This window comes from Molothrus ater, chromosome 1 (assembly GCF_012460135.2).
Source record: "Molothrus ater isolate BHLD 08-10-18 breed brown headed cowbird chromosome 1, BPBGC_Mater_1.1, whole genome shotgun sequence".
NCBI lineage: Eukaryota > Metazoa > Chordata > Aves > Passeriformes > Icteridae > Molothrus > Molothrus ater.
The window spans coordinates 43050283-43070364 of record NC_050478.2 but is presented as its reverse complement, the minus strand read 5'-3'; the positions used below and the strand labels follow the sequence as shown (position 1 = coordinate 43070364).

General features: G+C 41.6%; 1 protein-coding gene across 2 annotated transcripts in view; it reads left to right on the top strand.

Moving 5' to 3' along the window:
• ZNRF2 (zinc and ring finger 2) overlaps positions 1–16630 on the top strand; it is a 58401-nt gene extending 41771 nt beyond the window's left edge. The window contains exons 3-5 of one of the 2 annotated variants that reach the window (XM_036406590.2): positions 8709–8814; positions 9528–9605; positions 10727–16630. In XM_036406590.2, coding sequence (XP_036262483.1) covers positions 8709–8814; positions 9528–9585 — 164 coding nt within the window. In that variant the 3' untranslated portion in view covers positions 9586–9605; positions 10727–16630. Of the gene's footprint in view, positions 1–8708; positions 8815–9527; positions 9606–10726 lie in introns of those variants that run through there. The other variant, XR_004982576.2, reaches the window with a different exon arrangement.
• The last annotated feature ends 3452 nt before the right edge of the window (positions 16631–20082 follow it).

Below are 20082 nucleotides of genomic sequence, written 5' to 3'. Positions count from 1 at the left end.
ATTTCTCTGGCTTCTGGCTGTAACTTCAGTGATGGTAAATGATTGAAGACTCGCCATTTGGAAAACTTTTCTCTGCAATCTTTTAGGTCTTCTGTTACATTGGGGATAAAATAAATATAGTCACTTAAAGAAGCTGACAAAGCAAAGGGGATTTCCCAAACTCAGTGGGGATCTTTTAGAACTGCCACATCAACATCCTGCACTTGTGAGATCTTATCCAACTTAGACTTTTCCTTCAGCTCGATCAGTCAGTCATCTTCTGTTGTTTCCTCTGCCACATCCGTGCTCCGCCTTACTGCTAAGTTTTTAAGAACATTGTTGGCGATAGCATCCAGTCTTGATTTGCAAAAGTTGCTCATTTTAACAGACTTACAGCATCTGAGTGAAATATTCCTTCTGACTGTAAAGTTATGGGAAGAGACCTGTTTCTGCACTGTATTTGGAAGGAATTCTTCACCCTTCCCCTGACCACAGTGGTAGCTTTTCTTCATGAAATCATTAACTCAGACACCCAAGTGATTTGCTACCAGAAGAACCTTTTATAGATAAATATTCTTGGGGTTATATGCCTTGGTGGAGTTGGGGTTTTTTTGTTGTTGTTTTGGTTAGTTGGTTGAGTGATAGGGGTTTGTTTTGGTGTGTTTGGGTTTATGTTTGTTTGGGTTTGGGTTTTGGTGTTTTTTTACCTTTGGTAAAGAAGTGCTATGCAAGGCAAGCTGGAATTCAGGTCTCTCATTTTTCTTGAGTGTACCCTGCATGGTAACCCTGCCTGTTGCTTAAGCAGAAACTGTATGGTTCACCCACCTTTGTACTGGATTTCTGGCCTGCAGTCCCAAGTTTTCAATAGACCTAAGTTGATTTTTCATCTGTCATAGCAGTTTCTTGGTACTGATATAGATTGGTGGGTATGGATAAGCAGCACTTAAATATTTTGCTTTGTTTTACTCCTGAACAAACAAAAATGATAAAAGATCTGCATGTGTGGATCCCACACTTCTATTCTTTCTTGCCTGCTTCTGTAAGTTACTTTCCTCCCAGCTCTATTTTATCTCCAGCTCCCTGGAAGAAAGGATCCTCTCTAAATGCAGCAGACTCTGTCAGCAATACAGTCTGGTTGCCTCTGGCCATTTAATCAACCACTCCTCCTTTTGTAGCATACTTGTGGTGCAAGATCCTTTTTGATGGTAAACTCAGCCTTGGGAAGTGTAAATCATTCTTCCCCGATGGAGCCAAGGAGGATGTATTCCCCAAGTGATCCTTTCTTTACGCTGTCTCCTAAGGTATCTTGTTTTGCTGCTGTTTTGTTTCTTGTGGGTTTGCCCCTTTACATGCTGCTTTTAACTCCTGACATTCAAGATTAACACTCGATAACCTGAGAGGTCATGTAATACCGGTGAAAACCCAAGAAAACAGCCTGAAGGCAGCTTCCTTATTCCGTGTGCTGCAGTGAGCAGTTTTGTTTCAGGCAGCATGTGCTAGGGTACACCGTTCATGGTGGGATTTCATGTGGGGTGCTAGTTTGCTGTGGCTGCATTCAAGAATTTTTCACCCAATCACCTTCTGAGAAGACAAGATTTAAAGTACTGTCTCCCAGAAGCAACACTTCTGACAAGAGAGGGGTAAGCCTCTGGACAAAATACATCATGCCAAGGATGACACTTCAAGCATTAGGTACCCCTTGGGTCATTCAAAAAACAAATATGTCAGTTCACTTGAAGTGGGGACTTCGTACAAGATGGGTAAGGCTAGCAAAAAGTCTTTTTACATCATGTTCTGGAGGACAAGACTGTTTATTTGCAGTTCATTTATGAACAGGTGCAGCTCTTTGGCCCATACCTAGAATAAAATTTGGCAATTTAAAGACATAGTACTCACAAGTGTGGTGAATGGAACTTATCTTTTGTAGTCAGTGCAACAGGAGAAAGTTATATAGCTATCTTGAGATTATTTAATGTCCAAAGGCATCGTAAACTGCAAGCAGACTGATTAAACAGACATTGGAAAGACTTAAGCAGATATTTTAGAGTCAATCAGGTAATTGTATTGAGAGCAAATCTTGAATTAGTATGGAAAGGCATAGTCACTAGCAGTCTCAAGATGGGAGGACAAGACATTTCATGGCCAGTTGGGCTAACAGAATTTATCTAGTATGAATACCTGTTTCACCCCAACACTTTCTGTCAGCAGTGTAAATATGGGCTGTGAAAGCTGGTATACTGATAACAACAGCACAGGAATGGATGTGGATGCTTGGAAGCGAGGAGCTTTATTTCTCTGACTACTTGGCCTTTTTTGTAAAGCATAGCTTTTCACTGGGAGCCCTGAGGTGCAAACTTGACTTTGTCTGCAAGCAAGATACCTTAATTGGACATTGTCTCAAACCTGTGTTATTTATACTTGGGATTTAAATTTTGGGTTTTATTCAGAACCATAACTTGTACTGGCACCCTGTATCATAGCTCCAGCTAGGTTTCCCTTGTGGTCACTGAAGCTAAATCTCTCTACAGAAGAAGTCAGTTTTCTTCAGTGTGCAAATGCTTCTGCCTTCTGTATTAATTAGCTACCTGGATACAATTCTGTTTAGGTAAACTATGACTACACAACACAGACTTTTTTACTTCTGCTCACTTAAATGTATTTCTATCACTACTGTTTCAGTTTCTACCTTTATCTCACCAGAAGTGTTTTTCTCTACCATAGACCCGATTGTTATCTGTCTGAACAGGAAGCATCTAGCTATTTCTCAGAATTTACTAAGCTCAGAATGCCCCATAAAAATTTAAAGCCAGTTCTTCAAATGTGGGTTAGCTAAGAAACAATGAAACTTCTGTAGCCATCTCCTTCCATCTCAGCCTGATGTTGCTACACAAGTATTGCCACTTAGGCCTAATTCTGCAAATATTTTTCTTGTGTGACTTTCCCTTTGTGTTTTGCAAGCTCCCTCCTCTTTACTTTTGTGTTTTCAGAAGTGGGAGCACCAAAGACTGTAGACAGTGTGTGTGCAGGAAGCCTTTCATGATGGATATCTGTACATAGCTGTCTCAGTCCTGGACCAACACTGAGCAACGTGGGAGGGATGGGGAAAACAAGTATAACACTTGGACTTTGAGTAGGAGATTGTAAAGGGCTGCAGTGTTGCAAGGGCTGAAGAGTGAGATGCTGAAAAAACATCACCACACCCCCCAACCCAGCAGTTCATCAAGCACTTTGTCAGTATTTGATCAAGTGTCACATTTGTTGCAGCTTGTTAGCTTGCTTTGGAGAGGTTTAGTTTTTGAATATTGCGGCTGGGAAGGTATTTGTGGCTTGCTTAAGTTCTAGGTATTACCACATGAGTCATGCAGTGCTGTTTGGGGTGACTGTATGCACAAAAAGTTACCATCTGTGCTTGTTTGATTAGCACAAGGGTATTGGGTTTTTTTCAGCAGCATAGAAGGGAATTTGGATTTAAGTTATTGACATGCTCAACTTTGTAGTGTTGTGAATCCTGAAAATTGCTTAGCTGTGGTACAAGTTAAAATATTGGATGTTAAATATTTTCCCTTTTAAATTTGATCCAGAGGAGTTGGCTTATACTAGAGCAAAGAGAAATCTTTCTAGTTAGAAACCCACTGCTCCTAAACTACCCTGCTGAGGGTAGTGAATTTCCACTTCTGGCTGTGAAGGCACAATCTTCATAGGTGAACTAAGCTAATGGCTTCAGCTCTGCCTTGCTCAATCTGCTGACTGACCCTGTAGCTGTGAAAGCTGAGTGTCAAAATAAGCATAAGCAGTGACAACTGAATGATGTTCCTTCTTCTGTTGGGAGCTCTGAGCACTTAAGAATCATCTTTCCTTCAGAGTGTCCTTCTGCCTCAACTTTTGAGCAGCAGTGGATTGCTGACCTGGTCATCCAAGAACGATCCCTAGAGATTGAAGAGTGTTCCTCCTGTGGCAGCCAGAATACTAAAAACCAGCTGTAATGTCAAATAAACTGCTGGCTCTCCTAGTGCTTAGGATGGACTGGGAAGGACAGCTTTTGCTTGCAGTCAGTACCAGTTTGCAAAGCTCAGTCACTGAGCTACATGAGAAAAGCACTTCCCGTGCATAATAGTTTTCCTTCCATTCTAGTGTCTACTTCTCCCAAGGACATTAACCCCATATAAGAAGGCTGTCCATATTATTTGTATCAGATAGTTTAAAATATTTCTCTCTTCCTCCTTCCTCCAGTGCCTGATTTGCAGCAGAAAATGGAATGAGATGATGGAGGGCAGGAGGAGTGGTAGAAAATCCAGGTCTAGAGAAAACACATTTTAGGGAAAATGAATGTGAAGAGGAGGAAAGCATAGTAAGAAACAGTCAGAAAGAAATGGAGAGGGAGAAAAACAGATGTGACAGAAGCCATAAAGATTTAGTAAATGAAGTCAGTAACATTTAATAAGTGTGTAATCACGTACATACATGCTTCCTGGCTGCTGAATAGTAAGGTACCTGTAGAAATGTGTAGGTCCCCCTTGACTCCTTGTGTTACCAGCAAAAATGTAAATTTTGCAATATGGATGAAATCAAGCTCTACATCTGAAAAAATATATTGGTTTCTAGGTGTCTAGAGCTCTGCATACTCCATTTAAAAACATGCAGAGACAGTCTCTAGTACTTTACTAAGACAGTTTTTAGTCACCAGCTTCAAAACAGATACATGGTAATATGTACTACTTAATAAAGTTTCATCAATATTTTTTAATGGCTGATGTTTTACCGATTTTAGTGCCAATACTGTTCAAAAGGTATGTTTCAATTAAGTTTCAGTGTTCCTGAAAGGGTTGACCTTTGTGGTGTCCTTCACTAGTAAGCTAGTTGTGATGGCAGCTTCCATGGGCATTTAAGGTTTTAAATTTTAGAAAAAATACAGACATTTTCAAAAATTGTCAATCTGAATTGGGTCAAGGTGTTTCTAACTTAGTGTTCTGTTTCCAGTGAATGCCCAGAGTGAAGTAAAATACTGCAGCTATAAAGTGATAGCTCTCAAAATATATTGACATCTTCATGATTTGTGACTTAAGTTTCTTGAGCCTAGGGCTATATCTGCCTGTGTTTTAAAAGGCAAAACGAAAAGCATCAGCACAGATTTTAATTACCTTATCCAGAAGGTATGCAGTGCATACACTTTTGCAGTCCACAGTTTAAAGACATTTTAATCATAGATATTGCCTACAATCCTAATCATGGCTGAGTTAGTGGCTTTCATAATTATTAGATGCCTTTTCAAAAGTTCTAAGAAAAGTTTTTAAATGCTAAAGTATGTGCAAAATTGCCAGAATGCCTATTTTTTAATCCTCTACTACCTATTTTGCTATAAATGCAGAAATGCCACAGAATTTATTTTCCAGTCAAGATAAAAGCAGAAGCTTGGGAGGAAAAATTACTGACAACACAAAGTTAAAACAGTAGTAACCAGGGATAGAGGAGAAGAGGAAGAAGTATTTGAGCAGACTCAGGAGGGAAATACTATGCTCTTTTGCAAGATTTCATCTTTAACACCAGTCTGTGGCTAGTGAGTACTCACTCAAGTAGCTGGGAAGGTGGAGGAGTGTTTACCTCCTATAAGGGCAGTGCACTTGGATGTGGGGCTGCGATATTTGTCTATGTACCCACATGTGGGTGAAATGGAAAAATGTGGCTTATTTCCTCTTCCCACTTTCATTTAGGTAATACACTGATGTAAATGTTTTAATCATAAAATTGATGAAGTTTTAATCTGCTTTACTCCTTCTTTTGGTTTGTGTGTTTTGTTGTTGGTTTGGGGTTTTTAAGGGAAAAATTTTAAAATAAAATGTATCTGCTGAATCACTCTGCTGCAGGAAAAGGTGAAAACAAAAAAAAAACCTCTTCAGACTGCAGTGGTTCTGTGCAAAATGATATACAGATTTTTCTGTAACAGGTATGTTTAAAAGTCATTGTTAAATGGCCCTTAAACTGACTTGCATCCGATACAAGCCAGTGTTGGTGTAGGAGAGTGCAGAACAAATTCTGACCAGATTCAGGTCTAACTGGATTATTCACTCTTTTTTCTTTGTCTGAGATTGATGATCCAAATCACCTAAAATGGTCAAAGGTAGTCAGATCTAAGGTGGCATAACTCTGTGAAGGATTGGTTTTGCTGTTATCACTCTATGTGTGTAATTAATTATAAACTTAATTATATGGGTTTGGAGTATGTTAATGTGCAATTTACACATGGGCATTTAGAGCAGTTGTTGTTTTGCACTCATACCTTCAGTATTTATGCACAAGAGCCTTAGGTAGGATTCATGAGGTTTGCACAAGTAGGGAATGCTGATTCCTCATTATTCCAGAGGAAGAGGAGCATGGAGACCTGTTAACACAGCCTCTCCTACAGGGATGGCAGAGCTACACTGTGTTTCTGAGGTCGGGTCTGTGCCAGCACCAGCTCCCCCTGGCCTGACTGGGCAAAGCCCAGTGTGTGCCTGGTGCCTCGTCCCAGTTGGAAAGCCTGGGGTGAAGCCAGGCAGGGCAGCAAGCTGTTTGCCAGGGACTTGTGCAGTAGGGCCAGTACTGGCAAAAGGGAGAGTACAGGAATACTGGAGGGAAAATAAAAGGAGTGTCAGACACTTACGCCAGGGCTGTGGGAGGTACAAATGTTTGAATTGGCATCACGCCCTAATGTTAGCCAAAAGGTGCAGAACCTTGTTAAATTGCTCAGTGGGAGTTCAGACCCAAGCATTGTGCAGTCTGGGGAGTGCAGGATAAGCCAGACATGTACAATAGAGAACGATGGGAAAGCTGTTCACAGGAATGCTTTCTTTTATAAACTGTGTTTTTATCGGACAGCTTTTCAATTTCTCTTATCAAAGCTTGACTAAATGCTTCCCTCTTGAGAGTGCTTGAGGGAGTGAGACTGAGATTTAATTCACTAGAGGTATCTTAGTCCCATTTTGGTTTGGGTAACAGCTACTGATCTGATAAAGGGACTCTGTGGAAAAAGTTACTTTTATTAAGTATGCTCTGGATGTATGATACATGCTTGAATTATTGATGGTGCTGCTTCCTACAACCTAACTGTGAGAACTGCTCACAGGAGTTCTTGTAACGTTTTGCAAAGAGGTGGTCTAGGAGGATGAAGTCTGACAGCATCAGACAAAGATTGATATCTCTCTAGCCAGACAGTGTCTGGAGAGTATTTGCCTCCCGGTCAGATATTAGAATACCTTTGTATTAAAAAAACCCCAAGTAATCAAATACCAAAATCCAACCTCAAGGAAGTATTTATCCTTAGCACCCTCTTCTGGGCAGGTTGACAGGTAAGAGTTCTTAAAATATTTTCTGTTGTTTTAAATTACATTGTCTCCCTGGTATCTCTGTTATTCTGAGAAGCTTACAGTTTCTGATTGAAAAACAGGAGTTTACTGTGCCTAAAATAATTTTAAAATTTTCTTTATTGTGGTGGATGTATATTGTTTATATTTTTGTTTTGAATAGTTTTGTTTATAATAGTTCACCTCATGCAATATATTTTTTCACATCTCCATGAAGGTGCTACACACGTGGCATTATACAGGATTTTTAGCATAACCAATGAATGTAGTGGAGACTGAAATAAGTACTGCTTTAGAAACCCAAGCACCTGCATGACAGCTGTCATTTAATGGAAACAATGTAGACCTAATTTCCTTTTACTTTCTTGCTGCCATGGTAGCTTTCGAGTAGTCTGTCATTCTCTGTGTTTGGAATGCCAGTGGTGATGGAGCCACAGGAGACAACAGCATAGAGCTGCTGGTTTCTCAGTCATAGCTGCAAAAGGTACTCTCCATAAGCAATCACTTGAGGTGCCTTTTGGCAATGAAGAGGAAGCTTTTCCCATGAAACCATGGAAACTTGAACATTGCACCTTTGCCAGGTGTGCACCTTTCTGATCTGCCAGTTTGGTTGCTACATGGTCTCTTGTTGGGAGTGCCCTGTGGAGTGTGAGGCTGTGTCTAACAGGGACTTCTAATCTGTATCTGGCAAAGAGAGCCTTATGTGATCTTCTGTTTGTGCTAAGACTGAATTCTGCATCCCACATTCTGGCTAAGAGAAGTGTCCAAGAGAGAAGGTTTTTATTTAAAATAATATGTTTTCCCAGAAACTTCTTAGTGAAAGCCAACTCTTTTGCATTCCTAGTAATTTACTTTTTCCTCCTTTGTTCTCGGACTTGGTAATACTGCAAAAAATTCATTCTCCAGGACTCTGGAGCTATACAGCAATGACCTTTCCCTCATGGAAATCTCACATTCCTACAGTTGGCAGTTTCATACTTTACACTGAGAAGAAGGTGGATGGGATGTAGAACATGCTAGCGTGGTGAGAAGAAGTTGAAGGTGTGAAATATGAGTTACCAGTAAGGCTGGTGGAAGAAAGCCAGATGTATACAAGAGAGATGAGTAGGAGAGTAGAAAAATCAAATGACAGGCTAAGTGTTTAGAAGCTACCTAGTTATTTACCTACAGAGTCTTGTCAGAGAAATGTTACATTCAGGCTTGAACTTCACTTCCAAGTTGAAAACTGAGCATGGGTTCTCATGAATCTTCAGTCAGTTGGTGTGTCACTGATCCTTGCCTTTTTGCAGGACAAAAAATTCCTTCAATAGCTGTCCTTGATGTTCTGAATAAAGAACATTTTGCTTGCAGTAGTCTGATTCTTAACCCTTTCACTTTGTGTTCTTTCCCCAGAGGATGTGCTGAGTAAAGATGCTGGGGAGTGTGCAATATGCCTGGAAGAGCTGCAGCAAGGAGATACTATAGCACGGCTGCCTTGCCTCTGCATATATCATAAAGGGCAAGTATTCCTTAGGATGGATGTAAAAGTCACAAGGTTGCATTTATGGGTAACTCTTCTTAAGGGGTGCTTAAAGAAGTGCTTAAACTTAATTGCTTTTTTGCATTTAAAAATAACAAAGAAACTGCAGTAGCAGCCCTAAAGTTGTTTTTTAAATTACATCTTCCTGCATCTATACCAAATGCATTTGAAGTTCATTTTCCCTGCTACAAACTCCTCATTCTTGGAAAATCACCTGGATGGGGAAGGAATGTGTATCATGGCTGAGGAGTTAGGTCATGTGGGCTTAAGTTTCATCAAACGCTAATAGAGCTGGGCAGAGAGAGGGGGGGATTGGCTTTTTAACCTCTTTCATATTGTTTTTTCATAAGTGTCTGTACTTTACAGAAAGTAAAATGTCAGTGAATGATATAAGCAAGATGATGTTAGTAGCTAATTAACCTGTGTATGAAATCTGTAATTTGTAAAATGTTTCCTTAGAAAATTTTAACGCTTAAGAAATTTAGGTTTTCAACACTGTTTAATACCCAAGTATTACTGTGGTTTGGGGTTATTAATTTTTCCAGTGATGTGTGTATATGCATATACTTCTTTGTATAATATAAAATTCTACTAGTCATTGAAATGGAGAAACCAATTTATATTCATATCCTACTGCTAAATATTACTTGTATTCATGTCAATTGTTCTCATTTTTGTCATGTATCCAACAGCTGCATAGATGAATGGTTTGAAGTAAATAGATCTTGCCCTGAGCATCCATCAGATTAAGACAAGATTCATATTTTTAGGTAATGTTTATTTATGTTCCAACAATAAATATCTTGACTACCTGAAATAACTGTACTATTTCTTTTTAATTGTGAATTTACTACTGTGTCTCAGAACTACAATATTAATCAGTAAGAATTGATGTATAATTGCAATATAGGCAGAAGGCTTCTACATCCTTGCATGGCGTGGTCTTTGCAGTTTTAGTACTGGAAAGTGGCAAGTCAGTGTCAAGAAACCTTTAGCATTAACTTTCTAAGAGGATTTTTCCATAGAAATGAAACAAAATTAAAATAATACAATTATGTCATTTTGGATTGTTCTGTGAGTACTGGCATGTATTTCTGACAGAAGTCTTTTGGAATCATATGAAAAGGTTGAAACTAGGTATTTTCAAAACTACCTTAATGTTAATGCATTCCAGAAGGTTTAAAGCATATAAATAAATAAAAAATGTTGACATGTTTCTCTCCCATCTCACAGAAGTTTGCATTTTTCCAGCTTATGTTTTGTGTTAATGGTTGCAGATCTGCAATCTGTGTTAAAAGCTTAAAGGATAGTTTTATTCTTTAGTTGACTGACTCAGAAACTTTAACTTAGATTAAATAATTGCCTCTTAAGCATTGCGAAGCACATCAACAATCATAATTCTTAGAGAAATAGAGATATCTGAAATCCTATCTGGTAGCTGAGAGTTTGGTTTTGTAGTTCTGAAGGAAATTAAAAAAAAATCTGAAGTATTCATGACTAGCATTTATTTGTGCATTTGTTTCACGTTGCTTCATGTGTCTGTGTTGTAGGGCTAGCAAAGAAAACCTCAAGGAAGATATCCTGCTACTGAGATAATTGTTTTGATCTCAGGGCAGTGTTAGCCAAAATTAATAACCAAACACATTTCCTCTATTGCCCCCAGTCTCTGGTTGTGGTAGAAGGCTGCATGCTGTTCATGAACACCTGTGTCTCTGTACATGCTCATGACTGTCCAGCCTCATGTTAAATTCTATTTGCTTTTTCCACAGCAGGGATGGTGATAACTGGGGACTTAGGTAAAAAGGGGAGGAAAACTCAGTTGTTGTGCTCATGTTGTTTGAATGATTTCTGTACTGAAATAATGCTATTTTCTCCTCTGCTTTTCCATCAGCTGCTTCCACTGATCAGAAAACATAGGAGATGTGAGGTTCTCTTGCTGAACACAGCGTGCCTGGCTTGAGACTTAGTTCTTTGTGGCTGAAAAAGGCAAAGATGGATAGTGACATGGAGAAAGCATTGCAGACACCGTTACTTGACAGTAGTGCTCAGTATACCAAACACTCATGCAAAGGACACACAGGGATTTTGAAAATGCTGCACATCCTGTAACAATCGACTCCCCAGAGACATTACTGACACTGTTTTGTATTGAAGGCCAAAGTTCCAAATTTCAGCCTAACTTGTGGTTCTGTGAAGAAGCGAGTTATTGGACATGTTTCCTACTGCCTCCAGTGGAAGTGGAGACGTTCGATACGTGCTCTCTGAGACCCTCGCCGGGGGACGGCCCCAGATCGGAGTGGGAGCGTTTTCACCTTCTCATTGGCTGAAGAACAGTACATGGCAAACTAAATAAAATCTAACAGTGTGACCTTAATTTACTGAATTCACACCCTGTTTTACGTTCTTCACTTTTTTCAAGAACAGAAAACATAACCCGCTCTGTGTAAGAATACTGTATTTCAAAGTTTTGTAACTAAACCTTTGTCACAATGCAGTCCAAAGAGTAAAACCAAGACAGGTAACTAATTTATATTGATCAAGCTATAGAGATTGTTGAAATCTGCACATTGTATTGCTATTTAAGTAACTAAAACGTCTCTTTTATTGCTCATGAGTCAAAATGACAGAAAGAAATGCAGCAAAGCAAAATCTTACAGCTATGCAACTTTTTTTAAAATAGGAAAAAGAAATGAATTACCAATTTTAAGTGCTGCCAGTTAAGGTAATTTGTTTAACGGGTATTTTTTTAAAGATGTTTCAGGTAATTATTTTATTGTACTACTCTCATCTCTAGGCTGCCTCCTGAGGTGTAAATGAATAACTGCAAGTGTGGGCATGGGGAGAGGTTTTTATATAGGTATGGGCGAGATTACATCGAGGTGGGATTTGTGTTTATTTTTTGAACATGCGCAAGTTCATGTTTCCTTGTTTGAATGTGTTTTTCGGTCACAGGATCTGTAGTACATTGCATCTAAACCCTTGGTGTCTTCGTGTGGAGACCAGCATTTGACAGTGTGGATTTTCGTTTAGTTTGGGTTTTTTCTATCTTTCTTTTTTTTTTTTTTAATTCATCTGCATTTGTTTAATTTATTATTATTTTACTGTATTATATTGGTATACCAGAGCTCCACAAAACACAGGATGTCTCTGGGTGGGTACACCAAGTAAAACTGTGGATATGTATTAGTTCCCACAAAGTAGCACAGTTAAATTTTTTTTTTTTTTTTTTTTTTAAAGACAATGAACTGGAACAGATATCAGGGTTTAGAAGCATACTTTTTATATCGAGAATTAATTGTAGTAGTTTCTGAATTTCACAACACAGGGAAGAGTTTATGAATATTTATTAGCAACAGTATTCTTAGTGAGTTTCAATAGCTAAAATAAGTTGCACAACACTTCAGACTTTTTTTCTTGTACATAAATAATTCTGGTTGGGTTTTGGTTTTTTTTGGTTTGTTTGTTTGTTTTGTTTAAGTACACATTTCTCTCTGTTGCTGCTGTGATTTATATCAAAAAGGGCAAAGAAACAGGAGCAACTACCGCTATCTGGAGAAGAAGTGCAGTTCATGTTCTTTAACTCTCCCATCTTGCTTGAAGAGCAGTTCTTCCCTGGATAACATTTTCTCCTGAATGTTGCTCTGTAAAATGCCTTTGTTACGCTGCAAATCTAAAGGAGTCCAAACTAGATAATTGTCATAATTGCCAGTGCAGTTTCTATACTTTTGGGCTTGCATCACTGGTTTCAGCTGAACCTGTAAGCTATGGGGCCCTGTTGAGTTCTCTTTTTCAGTGGGAGCAGAATCATTCTGTCACACATTCGATTCTGTAGTCACATCAAATGTACAGTCATTCCCTGTACAGAGTCCTTTTTTGACGAGAATATTTGTGTTGCCTTGTATTATCTTGGGGGAGGGAGGGAGGGGATGAGGAACTACAGCACCTGTGATACTCAAATAGTGGTGTTGCCTGCAGGCCCATTTTCCCAATGTTTTAAACTCCTGATATCTTCTGAAAGTAAAACTTTTCCATTTGCATTGATTTAATGTTTACTGTTGGCTTCATGCCTGCAGAAACTCACCTGTAGCCATGTAAAGGGGGTGGGTCAGTGTTTTGATGTCCTGTGCTCTGAGGTCATAGATAGTCTTTGGCTTGAGGGTTAAGTACGTAAATACAAGAAACATAAATCTGTGTACAACTTGAGCTCAGTTTTGGTAGTTCATACTTCTAGTTCACTTACTGTTTCCTCAAACCCCTTCATCTTCTGTATTCAGATGGAAGTAGCTGATTTAAAGACCCAGCAGTTGGGACTATTGTCTCATGTCTAGGAACAGTGTTGGAAAAGCAGGTCACTAGCTATTGCACTGGTGAAGCTTTTGCAGGCAAGAGTCCATGGCTGCTTCCATCAGCACAGTAGAGCAGCAGTTCCTTGGATTATTTGAGGAACTGATACAAGGTCAGCTTTAGTTTTATGTTCTTGGTATCCATAAATCCCTTCTGAAAGACAATGGGAGGTTTTCTTATATCAAAACCTTTAAGATAGATCAAGCCTGGAATGACCCTGGAAGCATGAGAGCGATGCTTGGGTTTGAAAACACCAGTGGAAACTCACCTAGGTAAGCTTTCTGTCACCATCAGCTGGTGATGACCATGCTGTAGGCACAGCTCTAGTCACAGACAACACCTTCATTTTGAAAATGTCCTCCCAGGGATGTCAACTCATTGTGCTTCAGAAGGGAAAAATAAGCACCAAACAAGTCCTTTGTCTCAAACAAGGAACACCACACTTGTCCACAAGAAGCAATAACTTCAATTTTGGTGAGATATGCTTCTTTGCCTGTAAATATCTTGAGATTGCCAATTTTGTGCTGTTTCAGAGTATTTTCTGTCATCTGGCCTATATCTTCCCTAAGTATGTACGGGTGTGAAATAATTCCCATACTCAGGTCTGCCATAAACATGCTGCTTGCCAGCAGGGGAAGAGTAGATTTGACGCTGTCTTGAAATGTGCGATTTTTCTGAACTTGTAACATACCCATGTCTCTTCAGTAGCAGCTCGTGTTTTGAAGTTCATAGTGGAGGTGGCTGTGAGTTGGTTTGTATTTAACCATACCCTGTACAATAACAAGGGAGTCAAGACTGCTGTCAGCACAGGGCACCCTTTGTCCTGGCTCTTACAAGTCAGTATATCTATGATAATGCTTCCCTTTGGAAGGAGGTAGCTCATTTTCTTGCAGTGTGTACATTCAGCAATGAGTTGGATAGGATGTAAAAGCAAAAATACAAAGCACACCACAAATTATTGGTATTTTAATTTTGGGAGGGATAAAGCCAAAAACAGATGGTCTTATTTGTAGTCAGGTTAGCTGTCATAATCAAGGGGAAGTGTACTGGGGTATTTTGGAAGGGAAAACATGTAGGGTATTTACAAAAATGTGGGTGGATACTTGTAACCTTGGTTTTTTTCCCTGCTTCTCCTCTTATGATGTAAAGGGGGTTTATGACTGAATCTCAAGATTTGTACATTTATCCTACTTCTTAATTTTAGCAGCACTGGGTTTTTAATTAAGCCTTGCTGAAAGGCTGGAGAGCTGGTACAACAGACTCCCAGGAAACTAAAATCTCAGCAAATATGGGAAAGATAATTTTTATTGAGAAATGTGGATCTTTGGTGTTTATGGAGGGATATGTCTAATATGCAAGATGTGCTGAAGAACACTTTTAGTGCTCTGCCTTTTCTCTGCCCTTCTAAAGTGAGGGCTTTAGAAACTTGCTCCATTTCTTCCATGTTCCACCAAAAGCAAGGGACTTGGCACTTGGATGTTACTATCTCTCTTTGTAAATGGTGGCAAAACATTGCTTTTGATGCAGACAGTGATCTCTCTGAGTTTCTTGTGGCTTTTAGCCGTTTTCCTGTATTGAAGGAGTATTTATGTGCAAATTTGGTACTAATTCTGCTGTGCAGTTGGGATTTTGCTGCTGAGAGACTACCACATGCCTGGGAGTGCAGAAGTGCTACTATGGGATCTTCCAGCTCACCTTTGGTAGTGGAGGATTATCTCTTTTTTTGATGAGTGCTATATTTGATGATTCACTTTCCACCCGTCCGAGCTTAAAAGTCATTTTAGTATCCATTTCTTCTCTGCCTAGCTGAAGATGAGATACAGGCCATATTCCTATATGAATAGGCTTTCCATTGGCATCAGCAAAAGTGATGTAAGAGTCTGTAACTGTAAGAGAAGGCTTCTTATGGATTTCCTACAATCCAGCCAAATGTGGTTTTTTTCATGCAGCTCCTACCACTTTTTGTCATTCAAAACACTCTGCATGAGAAATCCACAACAGAACTATGTCCAGGATTTGTTTTCCTGAATGAGAAATCTGTGATGTTTCTGTTTCTCCACATAAGTAACCTGCTTCTAAAATCAAGTTGGAGATGGTTTAGCCTGTTGGGGGTTAAAAAAGCCTATCCAGTCCATACTCTCAAATTACATTTGGTTATCTTACTCCACAATTATAGGCTGGCTTTCCAAGCTTGCTTGTGTTCTGTAAAGTCATGTCTCAATTAGTACATCAGAGCTGATGATGGGATAAGCTGTAAAATGACCTCACTGTGGGGCATTATTAGTTGTTGAAGACTTGCTCAGGTAAACCACCATAGGAGTAACCTGCACCTGAAAAAGGAATATCCTGCACCATAAGAATATCCTGCACCTGAAAAAGGCTGGACTTGGTTCTGTCTTGGATCTAATAAGTTGCCAGTGTACAAGAAGTAGAAGGCAGCCAGCTCGCTTACTGATCTTTCTGGCAGGTTTTAATCTATGTGTGTTTGTTTGAGAGACTTTTGCCCTTGGGTGTGTTTTGGCAAAGATTTTGCAACGATAAATAGGATTTGCTCGATTTTGGCAGAGTTTCAAGTGTAAGTAACCCGACATTGCAAGAACATAATCTGTTGCTGAATCCTGTTCCTCTTGTTTTCTCTCAAATCTGTCCCTTTTAATGCTGATATGTTATATTTCATAGTAAACACTTCTCAACACGACTGGTCACAAGCTCTCAAGGTGTGAAATTCTAAGAGAAAGAGACATCAAAGCTTGATTCTATGCTCTTGTATATATTAAGATGAAGCTGGAATATTTGTTACCATACAGTGAAGAATTCTCCCCTAGCTGATATTGCCAAAGCACTATAACTTTCAAGGAAGAAGGGAGGTGGCTTAGCTGTAGAGGGGATGCTTTAGTGAACTACATAAAAACTACTTGTAACAAATTTTAAGAGCTGCAGCGTGGCACTGAATGAGTGGTGATCCAGCGTTAACCTTTATCCCTTGATTACAAATCTCATTCTGGCTCTTCCCACCCTTTGGCAGACACCTGCTGGGAGGGAGCAGAGTGTGTGCTCCCTTTTTTTATATGCCTCTTCCTACAGAGCTAACCTTGCCCACAGTGAGTTAGAGGGAAGTCCATGCTAGCTTCTGAAATGCCACCTGCATGTGCAGTGGTAATGGACAAGATACCTTCCTTCATTACCCGGAGCAGAAATTGGAATGTAATTTGCAATGTCTAATGTAAATGTAAAATATATTTGTTTGTTTTGTTGTTTTGTTTTGTTTTTTTTTTTAATTGAGCAGTATGATTGCAAGTTGACTTAAGTTGTTCTAAGGTACTCTTTTCAGTGGTTTGCCAGTACATAATCACGAATGAAAATATTTTTTTATTGATTTTTAGGTTGTATGTTTAACATTCCATTCATGTAAAATATGTACAAATATATGTAATAAATCTTTTGAAGCACAGTTTTCCTCACACTTCCAGGTGATTTTTTTTTTTTAAGTATTGGTGAAAGAGGCATTGCTGTGGGACAGAACTTCTGTATGTCTGAGCTGGAGCAGAGGAAGGAAAAGCACTGCATGGTTTAGAGCCACAGCCAGAAAAGCAGCTTGGCATCTCACCTCTCTGCAGTCCTGCAGGTGGGAGTGCAACCCTCCAGGCCAGCCTCTGGCCCCTCTGAGTCCCTCTCACTCTTCACCTGTCCCACAAGCAGTGATGTGACAGGCTTGTATCCCTCTGGGCAGGGAAGGTCTCAGCAGACAAGAGCTGATGTAGCTGCTGTTTTGTGGGGGTGGCTGAAGGTGAGATGTCTCTGGTTAATGCATCCTCTGTAGATCTTCAGCAGACATGATCGCCTTCAAGGTTCGCATAAGTTAGAGCTGCCAGGTCAGCAGGTAGGGAAACTCATAGGTGCTTTCCAAATGAAAAAAAAAAAAAAAAGGAATATGGGGCAAAGATGGTAGCAAACAGTCCTTTCTCATCACCTGGAGTCTGGGAACACCCATCAGAGTATCAAGGTAACTTAATAGCTGCTCTTTCCTTCAGTTTCCTCAAACCCAGATTCCACTTTAGCTTCCTCCCAAAACACTTCATGGTTGCCTCTTAAAAGCTGATTCCCTGACAGCATACCTGTGGCTGGGCAGTGCATGGATTTCTTTGTCCTGGATGGTTACCAGCACTCTGGTCTGTCCCTAAACAGCTGGAAGGAGGCTACTATAACAGCCTCCTGCAGAGACATGTTGCTGGAGGAGGGAATTTCTGCCCAGTACCACTGTGGGTGTTAAATTGTTCTCCAGTGGAGCATCCTGACAAGGGCAGAGCACTGTGATGTGGACTGCCTGGAAACTTTCTCCTGGGGCAGTGGCTGCAGCTCTGCAAGTCAGGTCACCTGCAGCAGGTGGGTGTGCATGTGAGAGACCTGGCTGGCTGTGTTGCCCCTCCAAACCTTCCTGCCTGGCCTGGCAGCAGCTGGGGAGCTGTAGCCCTTGTGCTGAATGTAAAGTGAAGATGAGGACAGGAGCAAAGCTGAGCCGTGTGGTTTCAGATAGTGTACGGGGTAAGTCTGCTGCGGGGAAGGTGTGATTTTACACCTCTCCCCTACACCAGTTGGGAGTGGAGCTGTGGGAGCTCTGAGTAAAACCAAGTGCATTTCACCAAGGTTATGTGGAGGATGTGGGAGAAAAGGAAAGGAGTTCACTCTCCAGGCAGGAGATGCTTCTTGGGTGCTGCTCCGTGCCAGGGTGACTTGTGCAGGCTAATGGAACATGATCCACGGATTGATGGCACAGATTCCCCCACGGCTGTGTTCACATCCTTGCTCCACTTTTGAGATAAGCCTTTTGGTGTGACTGGGGGTAGCTGAACCCATTGCTAAATCACAGTGACTTTTGGATCATCACAATTCTCTCTGTGGGAGATGAGAGTTCTAATGCATAAATTATTCAAGCCTGCACCAAGAAACAGTTGGATGCAATAACTGAGGAACATGTTCCTATCATTTGTTAGAGTAACTTTCTTTCCACCACCCCTCCCCACTTCCCCAGCTGCTCCTCCCAGTTGCCTTCTGGAAAGTCTGAATTCCTTAACTGCCAGTCATTTCTGTGTTTTCCTGCTCAGTCCTGAGCTGTGTTATGGAAGCAGTCTATTGACTAGTTAGAGCCGAGTTTGGCTTTGCATCAGAAATATCTGCTGGAAATCATTCCAGTTCAGTAGGTACAGGATTTCATGTGTGAAATTTAAATTAGTGGCATCTGTTGGTATCACATCCTACCTTCCTCCCTATGGCTGGGACATGGGACATGCCACCTCTGCCCTGAGTTACTTTTCCTGTAGGATGAACTGGGATGCTGTGCTGGCCCCAGGGTGTTCCTGGGAACTGTCAGCAATAGATGGTGATGTTGTACATGTGTGTGTGTGTGTGTGCATGTGTGTGTGTCTGGCCCTGCTACCACACACTGTTGTTTGGTACAGCCAGTGGTCCATGTCCACTTCTGGATGCCATGTTTTTAGCAGAAAGAGGGGAACAACACACACTCAGCAGCAAAGAGAGCGGGAAGGTGGGAAGAGTCTCCTGCAGCAGCAGGAGCTAAACAGGGAAATTCCTCCCCTGGTGTTTTAGTGCCTTGCTCTGTAAGGTCTCATTCTCCTTCTGAGGCTACGACACCTAAGCAATGTCTGTGCCTGGGGAGGTGCAGGCTGGAGCCTGCTGGTATCTGCAAACATCCCCGGCATGTTTGTTCACTAGAGGAGGCTCCCTGCTCCATCCCACCCTGCAGGGAGAGGGATGCTGGTGTCCAAAAAGCAAAACAAGCAGAGCACACTGCCTGTGAGGTGCTGTGCAGCTCATTCCTGCTATCTCCTTGCCAGCCAGCCACTGGGGAACAAGGAGCCTCAACAAAAGCCAAGCGAGATGGAGTTTTCCAGCCTTCATGTAATAAAGCATCTGTTTTCTGAGGGGGATGAGATCAGGGATGCATGGTGGCAGGGAGGAGGGTTTGACATAAATAAATAATCGCATAAACCCATCCTCAGCTGACGCAAGATGACTCACTCCTCGTAAAGGCAGGAGCTAGAGGAGGCAGATCTGAGGCGCAGGGACACGGCCCCAGCCGAGCCCGCTGGAAGCGGCAGGTGCTCTGTGCCTCCGCATTTGGCCCCTTGTCTTCGGAGTCATGCTTTGTGTCGAGCTCCTGCCCTACTTTCCTTTCTTCCTGTTTACAGATTGCTTTGTTTGAACACGCGTTTACATTTTAACAAAGCCTCCCCCTCCCTTCCCTCCTCGTTGTTTCTGTAAACCGGCTTCAAACAGGAGGAAGAGGAAGCTGCCAGGCCTCTCCCCGAGCCCCACCGGGCCTTGTCACTGAGGGCCATGAGCACCGCGGGGCTGCTCCCGCCCCGCCGGGCTCCTCTCTGCCGCTCCCTTCCCCTGCGGACCCGGGTGACTTCTCAAGGGAGCAGCCTTCCTCCTCACAAGTCACCCGGGCCGGGACTAACATCTGCTAAACTCAGGATTAAAGCGTCTGGCAGGTAATGGGAGCATGAAAGCTTGACGGCTTCATTTGCTCCAGCCCGTGAGCTCCAACTCTGCCGGCTTGCGAGGCTTTAGCAGCTAATTAAGTTGCTGCCTTCAGTGTACAAGGGGAATCCCTAGACAGGAGTGGCTGGGCATAATTTAGTTTTTTGCTGCAGCTGGAGCTCTGGCTCCCTGTCCCACGGGAGCAAGGGGGACACTTGTGCAGCAGGGCTGCAGCGATGGAAGCGTCCCTTCAGCCGTGTCACCAGCCGCCACCTCCCGAGCCAGCTGCCTGCGTGGGGCTGGCATGGGCGAGCAGGGCACCTCTCTCAGACCAGCTCTGCACAATGGGGCTGCTGGGAGCCCCGCTGCCAGCAGCCCTGTGCCAGCAGCAGCTGCAGGCCC